The sequence below is a fragment of the Aptenodytes forsteri genome, unplaced genomic scaffold, assembly GCF_000699145.1.
Source record: "Aptenodytes forsteri isolate BGI_AS27 unplaced genomic scaffold, ASM69914v1 Scaffold466, whole genome shotgun sequence".
In the NCBI taxonomy this organism is placed as follows: Eukaryota; Metazoa; Chordata; class Aves; order Sphenisciformes; family Spheniscidae; genus Aptenodytes; species Aptenodytes forsteri.
Window position 1 is genome coordinate 349,380 of NW_008795119.1, and position 16,006 is coordinate 365,385.

The 16,006-nt window shown below is 46.3% G+C and overlaps 2 protein-coding genes across 2 annotated transcripts in view; both read right to left on the reverse strand.

Moving 5' to 3' along the window:
* Positions 1–103: 103 nt before the first annotated feature.
* Positions 104–1,168, reverse strand: LOC103897126 (late histone H2B.L4). Its single transcript, XM_009277094.2, has 2 exons — positions 1,046–1,168; positions 104–340 (listed from the first exon to the last, which is right to left on the reverse strand). The coding sequence occupies exons 1-2, from the start codon at positions 1,163–1,165 to the stop codon at positions 104–106; spliced, it is 357 nt and encodes a 118-aa protein (XP_009275369.1). The 5' UTR covers positions 1,166–1,168.
* A 4,094-nt stretch (positions 1,169–5,262) lies between these two features.
* ABCF2 (ATP binding cassette subfamily F member 2) overlaps positions 5,263–16,006 on the reverse strand; it is a 13,175-nt gene continuing 2,431 nt past the window's right edge. The window contains exons 2-16 of the mRNA XM_019471489.1: positions 15,958–16,001; positions 15,812–15,908; positions 13,301–13,513; positions 12,181–12,363; positions 11,677–11,848; positions 11,427–11,522; positions 10,237–10,339; positions 10,057–10,152; positions 9,832–9,951; positions 9,191–9,280; positions 8,840–8,950; positions 8,536–8,598; positions 7,939–8,067; positions 6,892–7,095; positions 5,263–5,875 (exon numbers count right to left, since the gene is read on the reverse strand). Of these exons, the coding sequence (XP_019327034.1) occupies positions 5,738–5,875; positions 6,892–7,095; positions 7,939–8,067; positions 8,536–8,598; positions 8,840–8,950; positions 9,191–9,280; positions 9,832–9,951; positions 10,057–10,152; positions 10,237–10,339; positions 11,427–11,522; positions 11,677–11,848; positions 12,181–12,363; positions 13,301–13,513; positions 15,812–15,908; positions 15,958–16,001 (1,859 nt within the window). The 3' untranslated portion in view covers positions 5,263–5,737. The remainder of the gene's footprint in view (positions 5,876–6,891; positions 7,096–7,938; positions 8,068–8,535; positions 8,599–8,839; positions 8,951–9,190; positions 9,281–9,831; positions 9,952–10,056; positions 10,153–10,236; positions 10,340–11,426; positions 11,523–11,676; positions 11,849–12,180; positions 12,364–13,300; positions 13,514–15,811; positions 15,909–15,957; positions 16,002–16,006) is intronic.

The window sequence follows — 16,006 nt, forward strand, 5'->3', positions numbered from 1 at the left end:
GCTTCCGCGCACTCCAGGGCAACCGCGCCCCCCGCCCCCCCGGCGGCGCCATGACAGACGGGGCGCGGTCAGTGCAGCAGGATTTTATTGGGGCCCGGGCCGTTCACTTGCTGCTGGTGTACTTGGTGACGGCCTTGGTGCCCTCGGAGACGGCGTGCTTGGCCAGCTCGCCGGGCAGCAGGAGCCTCACGGCTGTCTGCACCTCGCGGCTAGTGATGGTGGAGCGGTGGTTGTACTGGGCCAGGCGCGAGGCCTCTGAGGCCAGCCGCTCAAAGATATCGTTGACAAAGGAGTTCATGATGCTCATGGCCTTGGAGGAGATGCCAGTGTCTGGGTGCACCTGCAAGACAGTAATCAAGCACTATCTCACACACCCATCACCCTGGAGGGAGTGGGGGCCCCAGTGCCCCCAGAAAAATTTGGCTGCCGTTCCCACCCCAGACAGGGCACCCTAACCCCAAAGGGACCCACAGTTGCCACCCTGAGGGTCTTGAGTTGTGTGCCACTTGCATTAGACTGAAGAGAGGCCCCCATGATACTATAGTAACTTTGGGCTTGTGCTGGCAGGAGCCTCTGCACAATCCCCCATGGAAAACAAGCCTGTAAGAGGTGGAAATGCCCACATGCTCCAAGTCCTGCTTACAGCCTCATGCAGGCAACTGAGGCCTAGACAACTCATGGCCACCTCTTGAAATTCTTTTTCTCATCTCCTCAACAGAAATTACCAGAAAGATTTTAATGCTTACTCATAGGACCAACAGCAGCTGTTCTTGCTCTGTTGACTTCTTCTTTAGGCAGAGCCATGCACGAGAGCTTATTCTCTCTAGGAAACCCTTTCTGATCTAGATACATCTCATCTCCTACCTCAAGAACACACACACACACTTTTGAGACTCAGCTGCAGCTCTCCTGTACCCACTCACTCCTTTTCCATCTCACTAAAAAGCAGATTTTCCTTCCTTTCTTTTTATAAGGTTAACATGCAGTGGTCAGAATTAACTTTACATATGAAGCAGTTTCTAGCAGAAAAGAAACATTTACTCACCTGCTTCAGTACTTTGTAGATATAGACTGAATAGGTTTCCTTTCTCTTAGGCTTCCTCTTAGACTTCCTGTCCCCAGAGGTAGGAGCATGTCCACGCTTCTTCCCAGCTTCTGCACTCATCTCAGCCTCCAACAGAGCAATCAGTAGCTGCCATGGGGCTGGTTATATAGCAAAGGCAGCAGTACCTCACCTACCTCAGGTGCACCCCCCAAGGCGCGGGACAAATACACATCTGTGACTGATGATTCCACTTTGCACTAAGTGAAAGGCAGCTGGCCTGAGAGGCTCTTGGAAGTAACTGATTCAATTAAACTTTTGGACCTGAGAAAAAATTTGAGGGTGACATGGGCAAAGAGGTGGGCAAGAGCAGGAACATCTCATTCACATGGGGCAGAAGTGCCAGAGAAGAGCTATTCCCAAGTCCATCCAGGGTTTTGGTGAAAGGAGGGTTCCTGCTTTGGTGGAAGGGTGTAAATCGGAGTACTCAAGGTATTGCTTCCAGGATCAAATGGGTAGAACCACTTCTGTGCTATGGAACAGATAATGCAGTCAGTGGAGACTCAGTAACTGGAGGGAACATTGGTCTAGTGACTGAATGATAGCGTTATAAACATCCCACTGCCAGTATTCCTCCCACTGTCTCAGCTAGCCTGCTCTTGGGAGTCCTGCCTGCTACACACAACAGGGCATCAAAGGACAGAAGGGAGGCAGTGGGAGGGGAGGGCTAACACCCTGAGTATGTATTTGATCTCTCTTGGAAACCCGTGATCACACTAGTGATGATAATTATGATGCAGGAATTAAGCTAAGCCAGGAAAAAAAAGTGCAGCAACACAGTAGAGAAGTGAACAAAATAGAAGTTTTCTGTCCTTTAGATAGAAAAGGAAGCCTTTGTCTCAGTAGGCACCACAACAGATATTTCATGAAAGGGTAATACTAATATGTACCTTTGGGGGACAGGATGCTGGTATCTCTGTGCTGCCATGCACACTGTCTCCTGTGCAGGGGCACATGTTATACAGGCATATCCTTAGCAAATCACATCTTCCAAGGACTGAGTTTGGGAGACCTACTCATCAGTCACTCTGCCAGTGCTTGGATAGGCAATAGCATTTCACTGAATTCAGTTTTATTCTAGGCCTGTCCTCATGGCGAGGCACCTGATCACCCACCCCTAGTGTAAATAAACATCACAGTGACAAATGGGGTCTAAGTATCACAGAAGGGCTTCTTGCACCCAAGAACTGAAACATTAGCAATCAGGTGGGACAGGCTGGAATGGTCATGTCAGCATATTTGTGAAGGGGAACGGGCTTGGGCATTGGAGATATGGGGTAGTGGGATCCTTCTGGGAATGGGAGTGGCATATTCTGTGATATCGAACATCAAGAGATGTCAGTGGATGACTCATACAGGCAACATCACCACTTCTGTTTCATAAGAGGCCATGCATCGATAAGGAACAGCACAGGGCTTACCCCTCTGATGTTCATTCCACCCACCTGCCGATTTACAGAGCTGTAAATAGCTGAGATCTTTGTATAGGGCGAGACTGTTCACTGTGACTGGAACTGTTTTACCTTTTCCACCAGTCATAGCACACAAAGGCGCTCTCATGCTAAAGGAGCTGTTAGCCATTGTACCTCTCCACAGCTGCAACTGTGTCTGGCACTGGCGGTTATACACACACAGCTTGTTTTTCTGACAAAATGTTTAGTTAGAAGGAAGCCCTTTGGTGGACAAGGAGCAGTGACTGATCACTCAGCATTAAGCACAGGGAGCCATTATATAGCAAGGGCAGAGGCTCATCCACTGAGCAGTATAGTGAAATGTGAACTCCCAGATTTGGGGAATTACCATCTGCTTCCGTAGATTGCATGTGCTAGAGGCTGTCCATTCTAGAACCAGTGTGCTGGGCTTGACTCATCTTTGTGCTATTTTTGTAGTGTATGGATTGACTCACAACACAAAGACAAGGGAATCCCACAGCCCTGCACTTGATGTAATATCTGCCACTTCTGGCTGTAGCTGTGTTAGAGCCAACCTCACTTTTAGACTACAAGCGAGAGTAATGGTATAGAGGTTCTAGGCCACTTCTTTCACAGAAATGACCATCCTAGCAACTAAGGAGCAATTATCATAATTTATCTAGATATAGTTTTGCTTTTGTGCACGACCAGAAAAGCCCTAGCTGAAACAGTTCAAAATGTCACTGCCCCAGCTAGTGGCTGTCTCTCTCACAGAAATCAGTACTCCGGGACATACGCCTGCCACCACTGCTTCAGTGCAGTCTAACAAACTGTCACCACGGAACAGGTTTAAATCAAGGCTGAAATACCAGACTGATAAAGCATGTATATATATTTCATTTTACAAGTCCTGGCCTACTAACTGTGACCTCTAGTGCAGTTACAGCTACTTTTGCTTTGAACATGTACCTGTGGTCCTTGTTTGCTAAATCAGAGATCTGTCTGCAACTGAGAAGTTCTTCTCATTTCGCAGCAGCAGACAGCTAACACAGCTCTCCTCTGCTACATCAGCTACAAGAATTCTCCAACTACTGTCCATCATGCTGGCTGTCATCCCAATGTTCCCATGCCCTTCTCAGGATTTACCATTCCCAAAGAACTCAGTGTAAGATTATATCCTGCATTTGTTATTGCCACCATGGCTCTCAACTACACAGATCTGAAATGTAGTGGTAAGAGTTATTGCCAAATCTTTGCTAAGACTAAGGAAGAGCAGAATGAACAGCTCTAGCCTCAGGCAGGACTCCTTGACCTCACCATTCTCATAGCTACTAACATCTTTTTAAAACCTAGAGAGCAGAACAAACAAAGACATGCATTCATCTATTCTTGTTTCAACTCCTGTGACACCAATCAGCCTTTACACTAATTACTTATCTGTGGGTTGCTTTTACTCCATCACTGTCTGTAAACTTCTGAGTACTACACTGTGAGAGTCATTTGACTTTCAATGCAATCTGGACTTTTCTGCAGAACTAACTTGAACAGCATTTATACTAATCTGCATTATTTTTTTTTTTCTCTCAGATCATTGCTAAAACCACTGAAAAAGCTGAATTTTCTGCACTATCTACTGGAAGCAGCTCCCATTGTGACATTTGTCCTATGGATGATACGTAGTGCTTCTATAGCAGCAGTCACAACTTGGATGGTCCCTTTAGAAAAAAACAAGGAAATACTCTACTCAAAAAGTCAGAGACACAGTCAGCATCTGAGAAAGTACTCCAAGAGAGTACAGCTACTACATATTTGACTTATTCTTCAATTTGCCTGTCAACATGTGCTAATGGAACCGGTTACTGGGCTACGTGAACCTTTCACATGACCAGTGCAGCCATTCTCATGTGTCAGAGTAATTAAAATGGTAATTCATGATCATAAGAAGCTATTTAGTTTGATTTGCTACCTTTTTCCTTAGTACCTTTTCTTTTAAAAATACATGAAAAATATATTTTATTCAAGCTTCTGTGGAACAGGGTGAGGTTTAAACACAAACTTCTCTAAAAATTTGTTATTAAGAACAAAAATAAATGTTAAAATAACTTTAGTTGATTAGTCTTGTTTAGTTAAACCTGCAAGGAACAAATAACTAATTTGTAATCCAAAAATCCTAAATTAGAGTCTCATTATTAGACCCATAAGATTCAAGGTGAAGGAAAAAGCATACACCTAAGCCACTCTGTTGTAGAGAATGCACACTGGTATTTTATAGATCTATATTCTGTCTCTAACTTCCAGTCTTCAGAACCCTTTCAAGTTGTATCTGTCAGCAACAAAAAAAGCATGCATGGCTTGCTCCCCCTTCTGTCACTAACTGGAAAACCCAGTGTTCACTCTGGATTAGCGGGTTTCCCAGGTGTGAGGATCCTATTCACTGCTCTGTACCTCCACAGCTCAGTACTCACCATTTCATGCATCCTACAAGTTCTGGTGATAACTTTGGTAGTACTGAAGAACTGAACCTTCACCCCAGAAGAAAGGGCTCTGCATCCTTACTCAAAGCTCAGCACTAGCTGATTTGCCCCAGCATGCCCCAATAACTACTACAGCTCACAAAACAAGACTGTTCTTCCCTCTTTATTGACTGATGGATTCTCAGATCTGTTTATTACACTGTTAAATAATAGTTAAAAACAAACCATGCCCCAGCATGCCCCAATAACTACTACAGCTCACAAAACAAGACAAGACTGTTCTTCCCTCTTTATTGACTGATGGATTCTCAGATCTGTTTATTACACTGTTAAATAATAGTTAAAAACAAACCAAGGCCAGAGGAGTTTGAAGTGAAGTATCTAAACTGAAGCAGAAATTGGGAAGGAAGAGGCGGGAGAAGCTGGGCTGGGGTCTCCACTTCTGTATCACTGCAGCTCAGACACCCTAACTGCCACTGCCATGACCCCAGACCATTAGATTCCAAGGCCTGGCTCAGATGGGACATCATCTAAATACGGAAATGGTTGCCCAAACGTAGCCAGATCAGGAGAGAAGAGATCTGTCCAGATACAGAGGTGCAAGGCAAGTCAAGGGGAAGCAGTATTGCAGCAATCCTAGAATACAGCCACAGAGATAGCAGCAGAGTCCCATTCCAGTTGGCAGATGGGCGAGTCACATTGGCCACTGTCAGTCTCCATAGAGAGCATCTGACCGACTGCTCTAGAGCTCACACATTGTGGGTCTTTTTGGTGAGCTGTGGATCCTCATCCACCAGCTTTGACTTGAGATGTTCCTTGTAGGCGAGGATGTCGCCTTGCCACTTTGTGATTGTCTGCTTCTCACAGACCCAGATCTCCTGTGCAACCTGAAAGCAAGCACACAAGAAGGAGGAGGAGAGGTTTACAGTACAGCATTTTATAATTTTACCAAAATTACAAAATTAACTAAAATCTACTCTCTGAAGTTTGGTACGAAAAGAGTTTAATAACTTTTCACACTTCAACTACCAAAGAAAAATATCTGCAGTGAAATATCTTATCTGGTGTTTTCTGCATAATTTATACAAGATTTTAGAACTAAAAATCCTTGACCCTCAACATTTCTTTTTTTGTAAGAAAAAAGAAGTAAGAAAAGAAGTCTGTTTGACTAAGAAGGAAAGCCTTTTCTGCTAAATTGGGAATTGAAGAAAGTAGTTCTTGACCTGAACTACTTGGATATAATGTGCTGAAAAATAAAATTATACCTGAACTTGCAGACAAAGCCTAATAGCTGATAAATCAGCACTTGGCATTTGTGTGTACGTGGTGCAATTTCCTTTGCCTGTGCAGACTGAGTCATAAAAAACTGTGCTAGAACTACTCCAGTATCATTTAAAAAAATCTAGTCAAGGCCTCCACAGTGTGTCATGATTTCCATTTAACTTATTCTTCACTTCTAGGGTTTTGTTGTTTTTTTTTTTTCTTTCAAGTACCTAATGTTTTCCTAGGCTAGCTCAGTAATTGTTTCACTGAACATGGCAAAGGAATCATGTCCAGTGATTTTTTTCACTCTCACATCTTTTTGGGATGAGTAAGAGCCAGTCAGTTGAAAACACCTTGTTTTAATTACTTAAAGTGTTAGAAAGGTGCTCTCACAAAATTCACTTTAACTTATTTCACTTCTAGGGTTTTGTTGTTTTTTTTTTTTCTTTCAAGTACCTAATGTTTTCCTAGGCTAGCTCAGTAATTGTTTCACTGAACATGGCAAAGGAATCATGTCCAGTGATTTTTTTCACTCTCACATCTTTTTGGGATGAGTAAGAGCCAGTCAGTTGAAAACACCTTGTTTTAATTACTTAAAGTGTTAGAAAGGTGCTCTCACAAAATTCACTATTTTTCTTACCTGTTGGATGAGTCTGAAGTCATGGCTGACGAGCATCATTCCTCCTTCAAATTCATTGATAGCATCTGCCAAAGCATCTATTGTTTCTATGTCCAAGTGGTTGGTGGGCTCATCCAGGAAAAGCATGTGAGGATTCTGCCAGGCCAGCCACGCAAAGCACACACGGCACTTCTGCCCATCAGAGAGGTTCCTAATGGGGCTCACCTGACAAACACAGACACTGTCTGCAGCTCTGCAGAGAAACTTACAGACTGCCACCCTGACCACAAAATACTCAGATCTCACACTGTGTTTCCAGCAGCTACACAACACAAGAGGACAAAGTTTAGTCAGTCTTATACCTAGACTAAGCTTCTCTCACCAGCAGAACAAGGGAATTCCAGGGGCTTCTGAAGAAGGAGAGTCCATAGCAAGACCCAGCTTGTGTTAAAGGTTCCAAAGGATAGTTGAGGTCTGACTAGTGTTCATTGCATTCTGACACAACCATAAAACTACCCTCAACTTCTGGAGTGACAAATGGGGAAGAACAATGTAAAAAAATCAACGTTGAACTGCAGTGATGAGGACAACTCCTGTCATACGTGTGACGTATGATGTACAGGAGCATGTCATGTTTAGACTTAGAGCACCACTGGTGATCCTACCCTCTTGTTTGAGCCAAGTGGTCCCCACTCCCGGTTGTGAATGTGTTCTAGCATTTCTGCTTGGTATTCATCTCAGAAATAGGAGATAAGCAAACTACTTCAAGTTACAATTGAAATATGCTCAAGTCTAGCACTATGCCACAACTTGTCTTCTCCTCACCCAGATTCTGAGGAGGTCACCCATTCCAACCCACATATTGCTGCAGTGCAAAGAAAGTTCCTATAAGCCATGAGTTATTTTTTTTCTCCAATTTCAAAGGCAGAGATGGAAAAAGCATTTTGATGCTGTGGTGTGCCATGCTGCATACTGCATCACGCTGTCAGACATCAGTAGAGCAACAGAAAATGCAGCAGCTCTACTTCCCTAATGAGCAAAAAGCAAACCTCAACAGCTCATACTCACCTGCTGCTTCCCTGTCAGACCATATCTGCCAATGATTTTTCTCATCTCCTCCTTCTCCTTGATCTCTGGGTAGCATTTCAGCATGTACTCCAGGGGTGAGAGGTCTAAGTCCAACTGCTCTTGCAAGTGCTGACAGAGAAGAAAAGTCAGCTTCAGGCTGTGCAGGCCACCCACTTCATGGCCAAAAGTACTTCCCCCCTTAAACCCCTCTGGTACCAGCTGAGCAGCAGAACACAAGAGCCAATAACCCCACTCACAGTATAGCCACTGTGCTGAACTATTATGGAAGGAGTCTCCATTTCAGGAGCAGGAGTATTGCTTCAGAATAGCAGGCTTGTCCACCACCAAGCGTAAGGCAACCATCTCACCTCATAAAAGGTGAGAGGCTGAACAGAAAGGACCACAGCAAGCCTCTTTTCAGGGTAAGAACATTTGCTAGAGCCCATTCAGCCAACAGAACAGTTCCTTCCCCCATCTCCAGGCACAGAAGGCAGCAGTGGGAGGGGCCTTAGAAGCAGAAATAGAGGGGCAAGATTCCTCATTCCTGACAGCTTTTTCCTCAGCATTGCACGTCCTGGTGGCTGCTGTAGGGAGTACCTGGTGGTATCTACCGATCTTCACATGCGAGTGCTTGCGAATCATCCCATCTGTGGGCAGCAGCTAGAAAGGGAAGATAAAAGCATTTCACCAGGAAATCCCTCCTTTTGCTGTATGGCAGAAATACAGAATCCAGCCATCTCTGCTCTAGCACAGATAATATGAGAGAAAAAGCCCTATATTGCAGCAAGACCTTAGGATTTCCAAGGCCTGATTGGGGTGCTCTGGCAAATAAGTGCAGCTTCATTGAAGACTACCCCAAGAATAAAGGTTCAGAACAAGGTAGACAATGTAGGGAGCATACCTCTCCTGTGAGCAGTTTCAGCAGTGTTGACTTTCCGGCTCCATTGGGTCCAACAAGAGCTACACGGGTATCCAGGTCAATTCCAAACTCCAGGTTATTATAGATCCATGGCTGCAAACCACAAAAATCACGACATATATTACGCATTTCCACTACTACCCAGAACCTCCATGCTGCACCTGTAATGCTCTGTCCTCAGCAGACTCAGCATTAACACTGTTAAGAAGTTTGATCCACTAGTCATATGCTGCAGCCTGATCAGAAAGCTTAGCCAAAAGCCAAGGCTCCCTCCAAAACAAGGCAGGGATACAAGTAATCTCCATACAAAACATACACGCTCCCCATACTCACCCCATCCTTGGTGTATTTGAAGCTGACATTCTGCACCATGATGACAGGAGGGGGGATTTTCCCACAGGGCGGGAAATAGAACGACAAAGTCTGTTAACACAGAATAGCCACTTGTTAGATACCCTGGAGCACAAGACAACCCAGTTATTCTGGTATAACCATGCCTCACTACAAACATCACCTGTAGACCAAGGCACCAGACTGCAACTTTTTATGAGCCACTCTAGCAACTCAACACAGATTTATTCTGATTAGTTGCTTGCAAGCTCATCTACTGGCTAATGAGTCCCTATTTCTTTTCCCTTGAAGCAAATGTGGGCTTATACTCTTCAAACAAGTAGGAGTTGCTCTAAGCATCCTCCCCCATCTTCTCCAACCCTTAGACATTCATTTGATTTCTGTGTCTGCAAAATAGCCTTATTGATACGACAAATCCCCTTCTTTCCCCTAGAAAATTACTCCTCTTTCCACTCTTCAGCACTACACTATCTTCAGTTCAGTCATCCTTGGCATCAGGAAGGGTATACCATTCTTACTCCAAGCTGTGTCAGCCATTTCTGCTGTCAGCTAAGGATCATTCTACTTATCTAGCCCATGTTTCCAATACTGATCTCTAGATGCAATCCCACGTCTGATCCTACCTTATCATTCACAACTCTCTCTGTCAAGCCAGAAGCCATCATTTTTTGAAGGGTCTTCTCCTTACTCTGAGCTTGCCTGGCCAGCTTTGCACTACCATGACCAAATCGTGCAATGTAATTCTGCAACGAAACACAGTTAGCCAAAAGCCACAATAACAAGGTTGAGGAGGTGCAGGGATGCCCACCTGCACGGGCAGAAAGATGTTCACGCAGCTAGGTAGATACCTTCATATGGGCAATCTGATCTTGCTCCCAGTGGAATCGCTTCATTTGATTTTCTTCTAGTTCCAAGCGAGTCTTTACATACTGATCATAATTTCCCTAGAAAGAGACCATAGAACATCAGACATGCCCAGAAAACAGCTCCTCTGGTTTTGCCGGTTGTGCGGGGCACCATTTACTCACCGTGTAGTACTTCAGTTTGCGGTTATGCATGTGGATTATGTTGGTGCAGACACCATTCAAGAAGTCCTGGGAGTGGGATATCAGCACAAGAATCCGCTTGAACCTGTGGCACCACATAAGTTTTAGAGACTAAGCTAGGAAAAGATTTACATGCACCAGATCTCTCTTGTCTACAATCAGATTAAGAACAAAAAGATAGCAGCCTTGGAGAAGCTTTGGGAAATTTGGAGTAAAGCAGCTACAACCAGCTGCAGTAAACAAATACTGCAAACACCTTTCATTGTGTTAAAACACCCTTCACCATAAGACAGTCTTCACCCATCTTCACAAAGAGTCAAGAGCTGGCTACCCGTGTGGTAGATAACTAGTGCTACTGATGCAACTGACTCCACTGGCATCACCCTTCTTAGAAGTTTCAACTTTTGCTGCTTACTTTCACCTTGGTACAGACTACCATCTGTTAGGTACACTATGTCTGGCCCTGCTCCAAATCTGTAAAATGACTGGTTAAAGCCTCCCAAAAAGAGAGAGGTTCAAATTACTTTCCTAAAACATCTGACTTCTAAAGCAAGCATGCAAAAGTTTCAACTGATAAAGCTGATGGAAAAACCTCTGCAAATGAAAAGCCCTTCTCACAATACAGTCCTTTTAATGCACAACCCAGATAACCTAAACTTTATAACTATTCCTAAGCTTTTTGCCTTAAGCCTTAACATTTTACCTTTGTTTATGAAAAAACAATCACCCTACATACTAGAACAAGATGAAACTGACACACTCAGATACTACAGTTCTGTGAAAACAGAGGAACAATGTGCAGAAAGATGAGCTGGAAGCCAGGTCTGGAAAGCTCACACTACTGGCACAGCACATGGTGATGGTACACAGGCTGCCAGGGCTGCTCCTGGCTTTCAAGGAAATAGCTTTAACCAGGGAGTACAAACCAGCGTTTCTCATTTCTTAAGTAAGGGAGAGACAGGGTCTTGTCTCGAATTCATTACCCTTGCATCAAGAACCCTTCCATAGACACATGTAGCAGCAAGCACAAAAAGGTGTCACTGGTACTGCAATATAGTTATGTAGCCACAAAAACTATAGACAGTTATTCCTGTAGCACTTGCTCACGTGCTGACAAGATGTTCCAACAGAAAAGCACAACCCGTAGAAGCAGCAAACTCCTTCATGCTTACGTTTTCAGCTCTTCCTCCAACCACACACAGGCATCCAGGTCAAGGTGGTTTGTGGGCTCATCTAGCAGCAGCATGAAAGGCCGAATGAAGAGGGCTCTGAAAAGAGAGGGGAGATGACAGCATAGGGTAAATGCAGGTAACCCAAAGCCTCTCAGCTCCACTCTGAGTTCTTAGAACTGTGTATGTGGCTCTGCAGAGTCAGGAGCAGAGAGGCATGCTCCCAGGAGGCAGCAGGCAGTACACCACTCACCTAGCAAGAGCCACCCTCATTCGCCAGCCACCACTAAAGTCCTTCAGCTTCTTCCTCTGCATGGCTGGTGTGAACCCCAAGCCGTGAAGGATACGTGAGGCCCGTGCTTCTGCCTTGTCAGCATCCAGCTCCTCCAGACGTTCATATAACTCCAAGAGTTTCTCACACTCCGCTGAAAGAGAGCCTGCCTGTCAGCACTTCCACCAATAAAGGGCTCTCAGCTGCACCTCTGTACAGCTGGGAAAGCTCATAGTCCATCTGCTTTACCACTATTCAGCCCCCTCCATTCCCAAGCCTGAGACACTTCTTAAAAAGCTGCATGGAATAATTTCATCCAAAGAAGTGTAATCCCACAGGACTTTTCAACTAGTACAGGGTAGCTGGGGGAAATAGGTACCGCAACATGTAAAAACTCTGCCAAGGAATCCAAATAAGACCTTTTCTTTGGTGGGTAGGGAAATGGAGGAAATGTCCCTTGTCCACAGGGACTCTGAGAAGCTTTACCATCTTCATGAGCCAGACGTTCTGCCTCTCGTTCTAACATGGCCCTCTCTGTATCCACCTCCATCACACACTGTAGAGGGGTCTTGTCACTGGGAGGCATCTCTCGGGTCAGGTGATAGATGTCAATATGTTCTGGGATGGGCACTTCTCGTTTCCCAATAGCTGACAAAAGCATGGATTTCCCTGTGTGCAGACAGACACTCCACAATTAATTGTTGGATTCAGTGAGATACAATGTCACAGAGAAATGGACAAGATGCAGTCAGATCCCATTGATTCCCTCCCTTTCCAACCCCAGAAAATCCTTGGGAATTTCTTGCCCAAGAGGACAGAAGAATTAGACACAGCAGAGCCTACTGCCTCACTGCAACAGGCTGCCTTCCCAGCTAAGGCTCACCACCCCAAGGACAGGATTGTGACATGAAGAAGCTCTCTGGAAACTACTGCAGTTCAGCCCTTGCTCGGATTTAGGGAACTTTATCTCTGCTGCATACTTCCTGCTGTCTAACCAGGTCTGACATCTGTTACCAGGACCCCAGACTCTACAGACTTCTAACATAGAGGAAAGTAATGCACTCATCACTAGAGAACCTAAGTGTTTTCCTGAAAGTTAAACCAGATGGTCTGGTTTAACTCTGATGCTCTTCTTCAATTACACCCATATTCTGCATCTCTCCATGTAGACCGTCGCCTTCTCCAGGGATTGTACAGTTGTTTTCCCATTCAGGCCAAACCACACACTCCCTACTCCTCCATACCGTGCAAGTTCTTTGACCAATAGCATCAGCATTGGATTTATTGACACTGCTAAACAAATCCTGTAAACAGGAATCAGACAGATTCACAAATCCCAGACATCTCGCCCAACTCTCCACAGAAACAAGTTCAAATGCACAGTCCAAAGCCAGAATGCAACCTCATACTTCTACCAGCAATCCTAGCAATTCTTCTTCCTGGGTGGGGAGATGGGAGAACAGAAACTGCTGTGTCCCAGCCATGTCTGTCTAACAGCCTTCTTTCTGGTTTCCAGCATTTACCACCTGCATCTGTCCAGCTTCTCAGCAGCACAGAATCTTCACCGAGCTCCAAGAAGCCCACATCACTGTGCCCCACAGCTTACCAATCCCATTGAGTCCAATCAGGCCGTAGCGCCTCCCGGAGTTCAGCTCGAGTTTTGTATCACTCAGCAGCTCCTGGCCATGGAAGGTCAGTGAGAGGTTAATGATGTGCACATCAGTGCTGTTGGGATGGGAGGCCAGCACTCCTGTCACAGCACGGGCAGCAGCTTTCTTTAATTCAAAGTCCTCCAGCTCCTTTGTAAGAGCATCCACCTCTATATGCAGAGACAGACCAGAAGTGTTACTGATTTACAAACACAAGGGAAGCTATAAGCCCCTGTACCAAGGCCCAGGACCACAAAAAACAATTCCCATGTCCCCATTTCTACAGAAACGTTGAGGGGGCCCAGATGCAATGACACTCAGCTTTTCAGCTTAGCAGACAGATATATATGGTCTAAGAGGAACTTCTATCTGCTCTCTAAATAAAATCTGACCATTAGAACTAAGTGAGCAGCCAGAACAGCCAGCCCGTTATCCAAGTATGATGGGACTAACCTTCACTGCAGGAAGGGCTGGGATGGGAAGAGAACTTACGAAATATTGCTTGCAAGCTTAAGGAAAGGGCTGGCCAAAAGAGAACTTGGCTAGAAAATAAATGAAGGGAAAGCTGAGAGGAGGAAAGAAGCAGCAGCATTGGAATAGGCCCTACCAATTTTTTGATAAGCTAATATGTCCGTATGCATGCCCCCCTCTTCCTTTCCTCCTACAGTACAAGCAAATCTTTCCTGTCATGCTGATCTTCTGTTGCAGCCCTGAGTTACAGTCAAATTTTCACTCCTTGGTGAGACACTGCCATTTGAAGAAGAAAATGGCACTGAGGATCTCAGCAATACTCCAGCTGCTCAGACCAGAGACCTGGTGTTCAGACTGTTCATGTTCAGGCCACTAAGGGATAGCACCCTGGCTGTCAACATCTATCACTCCTGGCAAGATCACTCACTCGACAAAATCACTATTATCACCAAGGCACATATGCCTTAGCCAAGAAGGAGCAAAAAATGTCAACAGCACTGACACAGGACCCCCTTTGAAAGCATGGGCAGTGCAAGTAGACCGGTTACATAAACAAGCAAACCAGATGAGTGAAAAGAGGGGCAAGGCAGTTTTATCCTTGACGTGCAATTATTTCACGTGAACTGCCAGTAAGAAATATGCATGTACCAACCCACATGACCTGCCCTCTGATGTTTGCACTGGTTTACCAACCACCCCTTGACTCCCAGCACCTGCTCACCACCTCTGCTCTTCAGCAACCTGAGCCACTGGCACCTGCCCTGCCTGCATGACCCTTCAGCAATGCTGCTTGCAGCTGCAGGCGGAGCGCTCCCACCCAGAACAGCCCGGTCCCAGAGGAGACCTGGTGGGGAATGCTGAGAGCCCAGGGCCTGGCCCCACCATGGGACACCCGAGCTGCCCACGCCAGCTGCCAGGCTGTGGTGACCAGGCCAAAGTTGTGTTCAGGCATTGGCAGGGCCTCGCCTGTGGTCCAAGCCCACCAGGCCTGCCACCAGGCACAGGTGCTGCCAGCACTAGGGCTCAGGAGTGTGCCTGGGGACCAGAGGGGTGCTGGCAAAGAGCAGGGTCCTTGGGAGACCAGCCCCTTTGCCTTACCCTCCTGACCCCCGGGCCTTTGGCTGCCCTGGGTCTCTGTGCCACATGCAGAGTGCCTCTTAAATCAATGCGCTGTGGGCTGAGCTCGAGAAAAACTTGTGTGCCCAACAGCCTGCGGGTTACCAGGTAACTTTAGCCAAAGTAAGGACAGAAAATAAACTCTCTCTCTGTAAGCTTTACCTTGCCTACTTCCTTTAGGAAGGTCAACAGCTCTTTGTTGACAAAGTATCTTTCATTAAGATAGCCAGGCTCTTAGTTTCTGCAAACCAGATATATCCCAGAGAAACAGATGAACAGAGATTCATAGAAATATCAGTAAGAACAGTAAGAATTCAGACACTACAGTGGTTCCCGCAGCAGGAAAAAAAACAAACCAAACCAAAAAAAAACCCCAGGTCCGGGCATCAAATACCAGAAGATCAGGACAGTATCTGTTTGAGAGGGAAAAGACACCATCAGCACCCTCTGTCTTCACCCTGCAAGCCTCAAGAGAGGGCCTAGGGAATCCTTCTCCTGCACAGTTTATGGAGAGCCACTACAAATTGCTGTAGGTGTCCTGCTGGCTCAAAAGAGAGAAGAGTGGCTCTAATGGTAGACACTGCAGCTGGCCCAGTTCAGCACAAGCCCATGCCCGTGAGGTATTTCATCTGAAGAGGAACAAATGTCCCAGCTTACTAAGCCATGGGCACAACCTAATGTGTCCAGTCCTGTCCACGAACAGGCCCCGGCTGGACACTCCCTGCACTGAAACACATGGGGCCACCAGGCTGACCCCCACCGAGGGCACCCTGTCAGGTGCGCCAGGGCGCCGTCAGCGCCGTCCCCCGCGGGGTGCACGGACACAAGCCAGGCACCCGCCGGCATAGCGGGACTGGCATTACTGCGGGTCTGCCTCTCACCTGGCAGCGACGTTCCGTTGGCCTCCGGGGGCCGGACCTCCTGCGGCTCCGTCCCGGCATCGCCGTTCTCCTCCGGGGCCGACAGGCGCCGGCCGCGCCGATCCGGCCCGCACCGGGTCGCACCGCCCCAGTTCCCCGCCCGCCGCGCCGGGCCTTGGCCGCCTCCTTCTTCTTGGCCGCCTTCTTCCTTCTTCG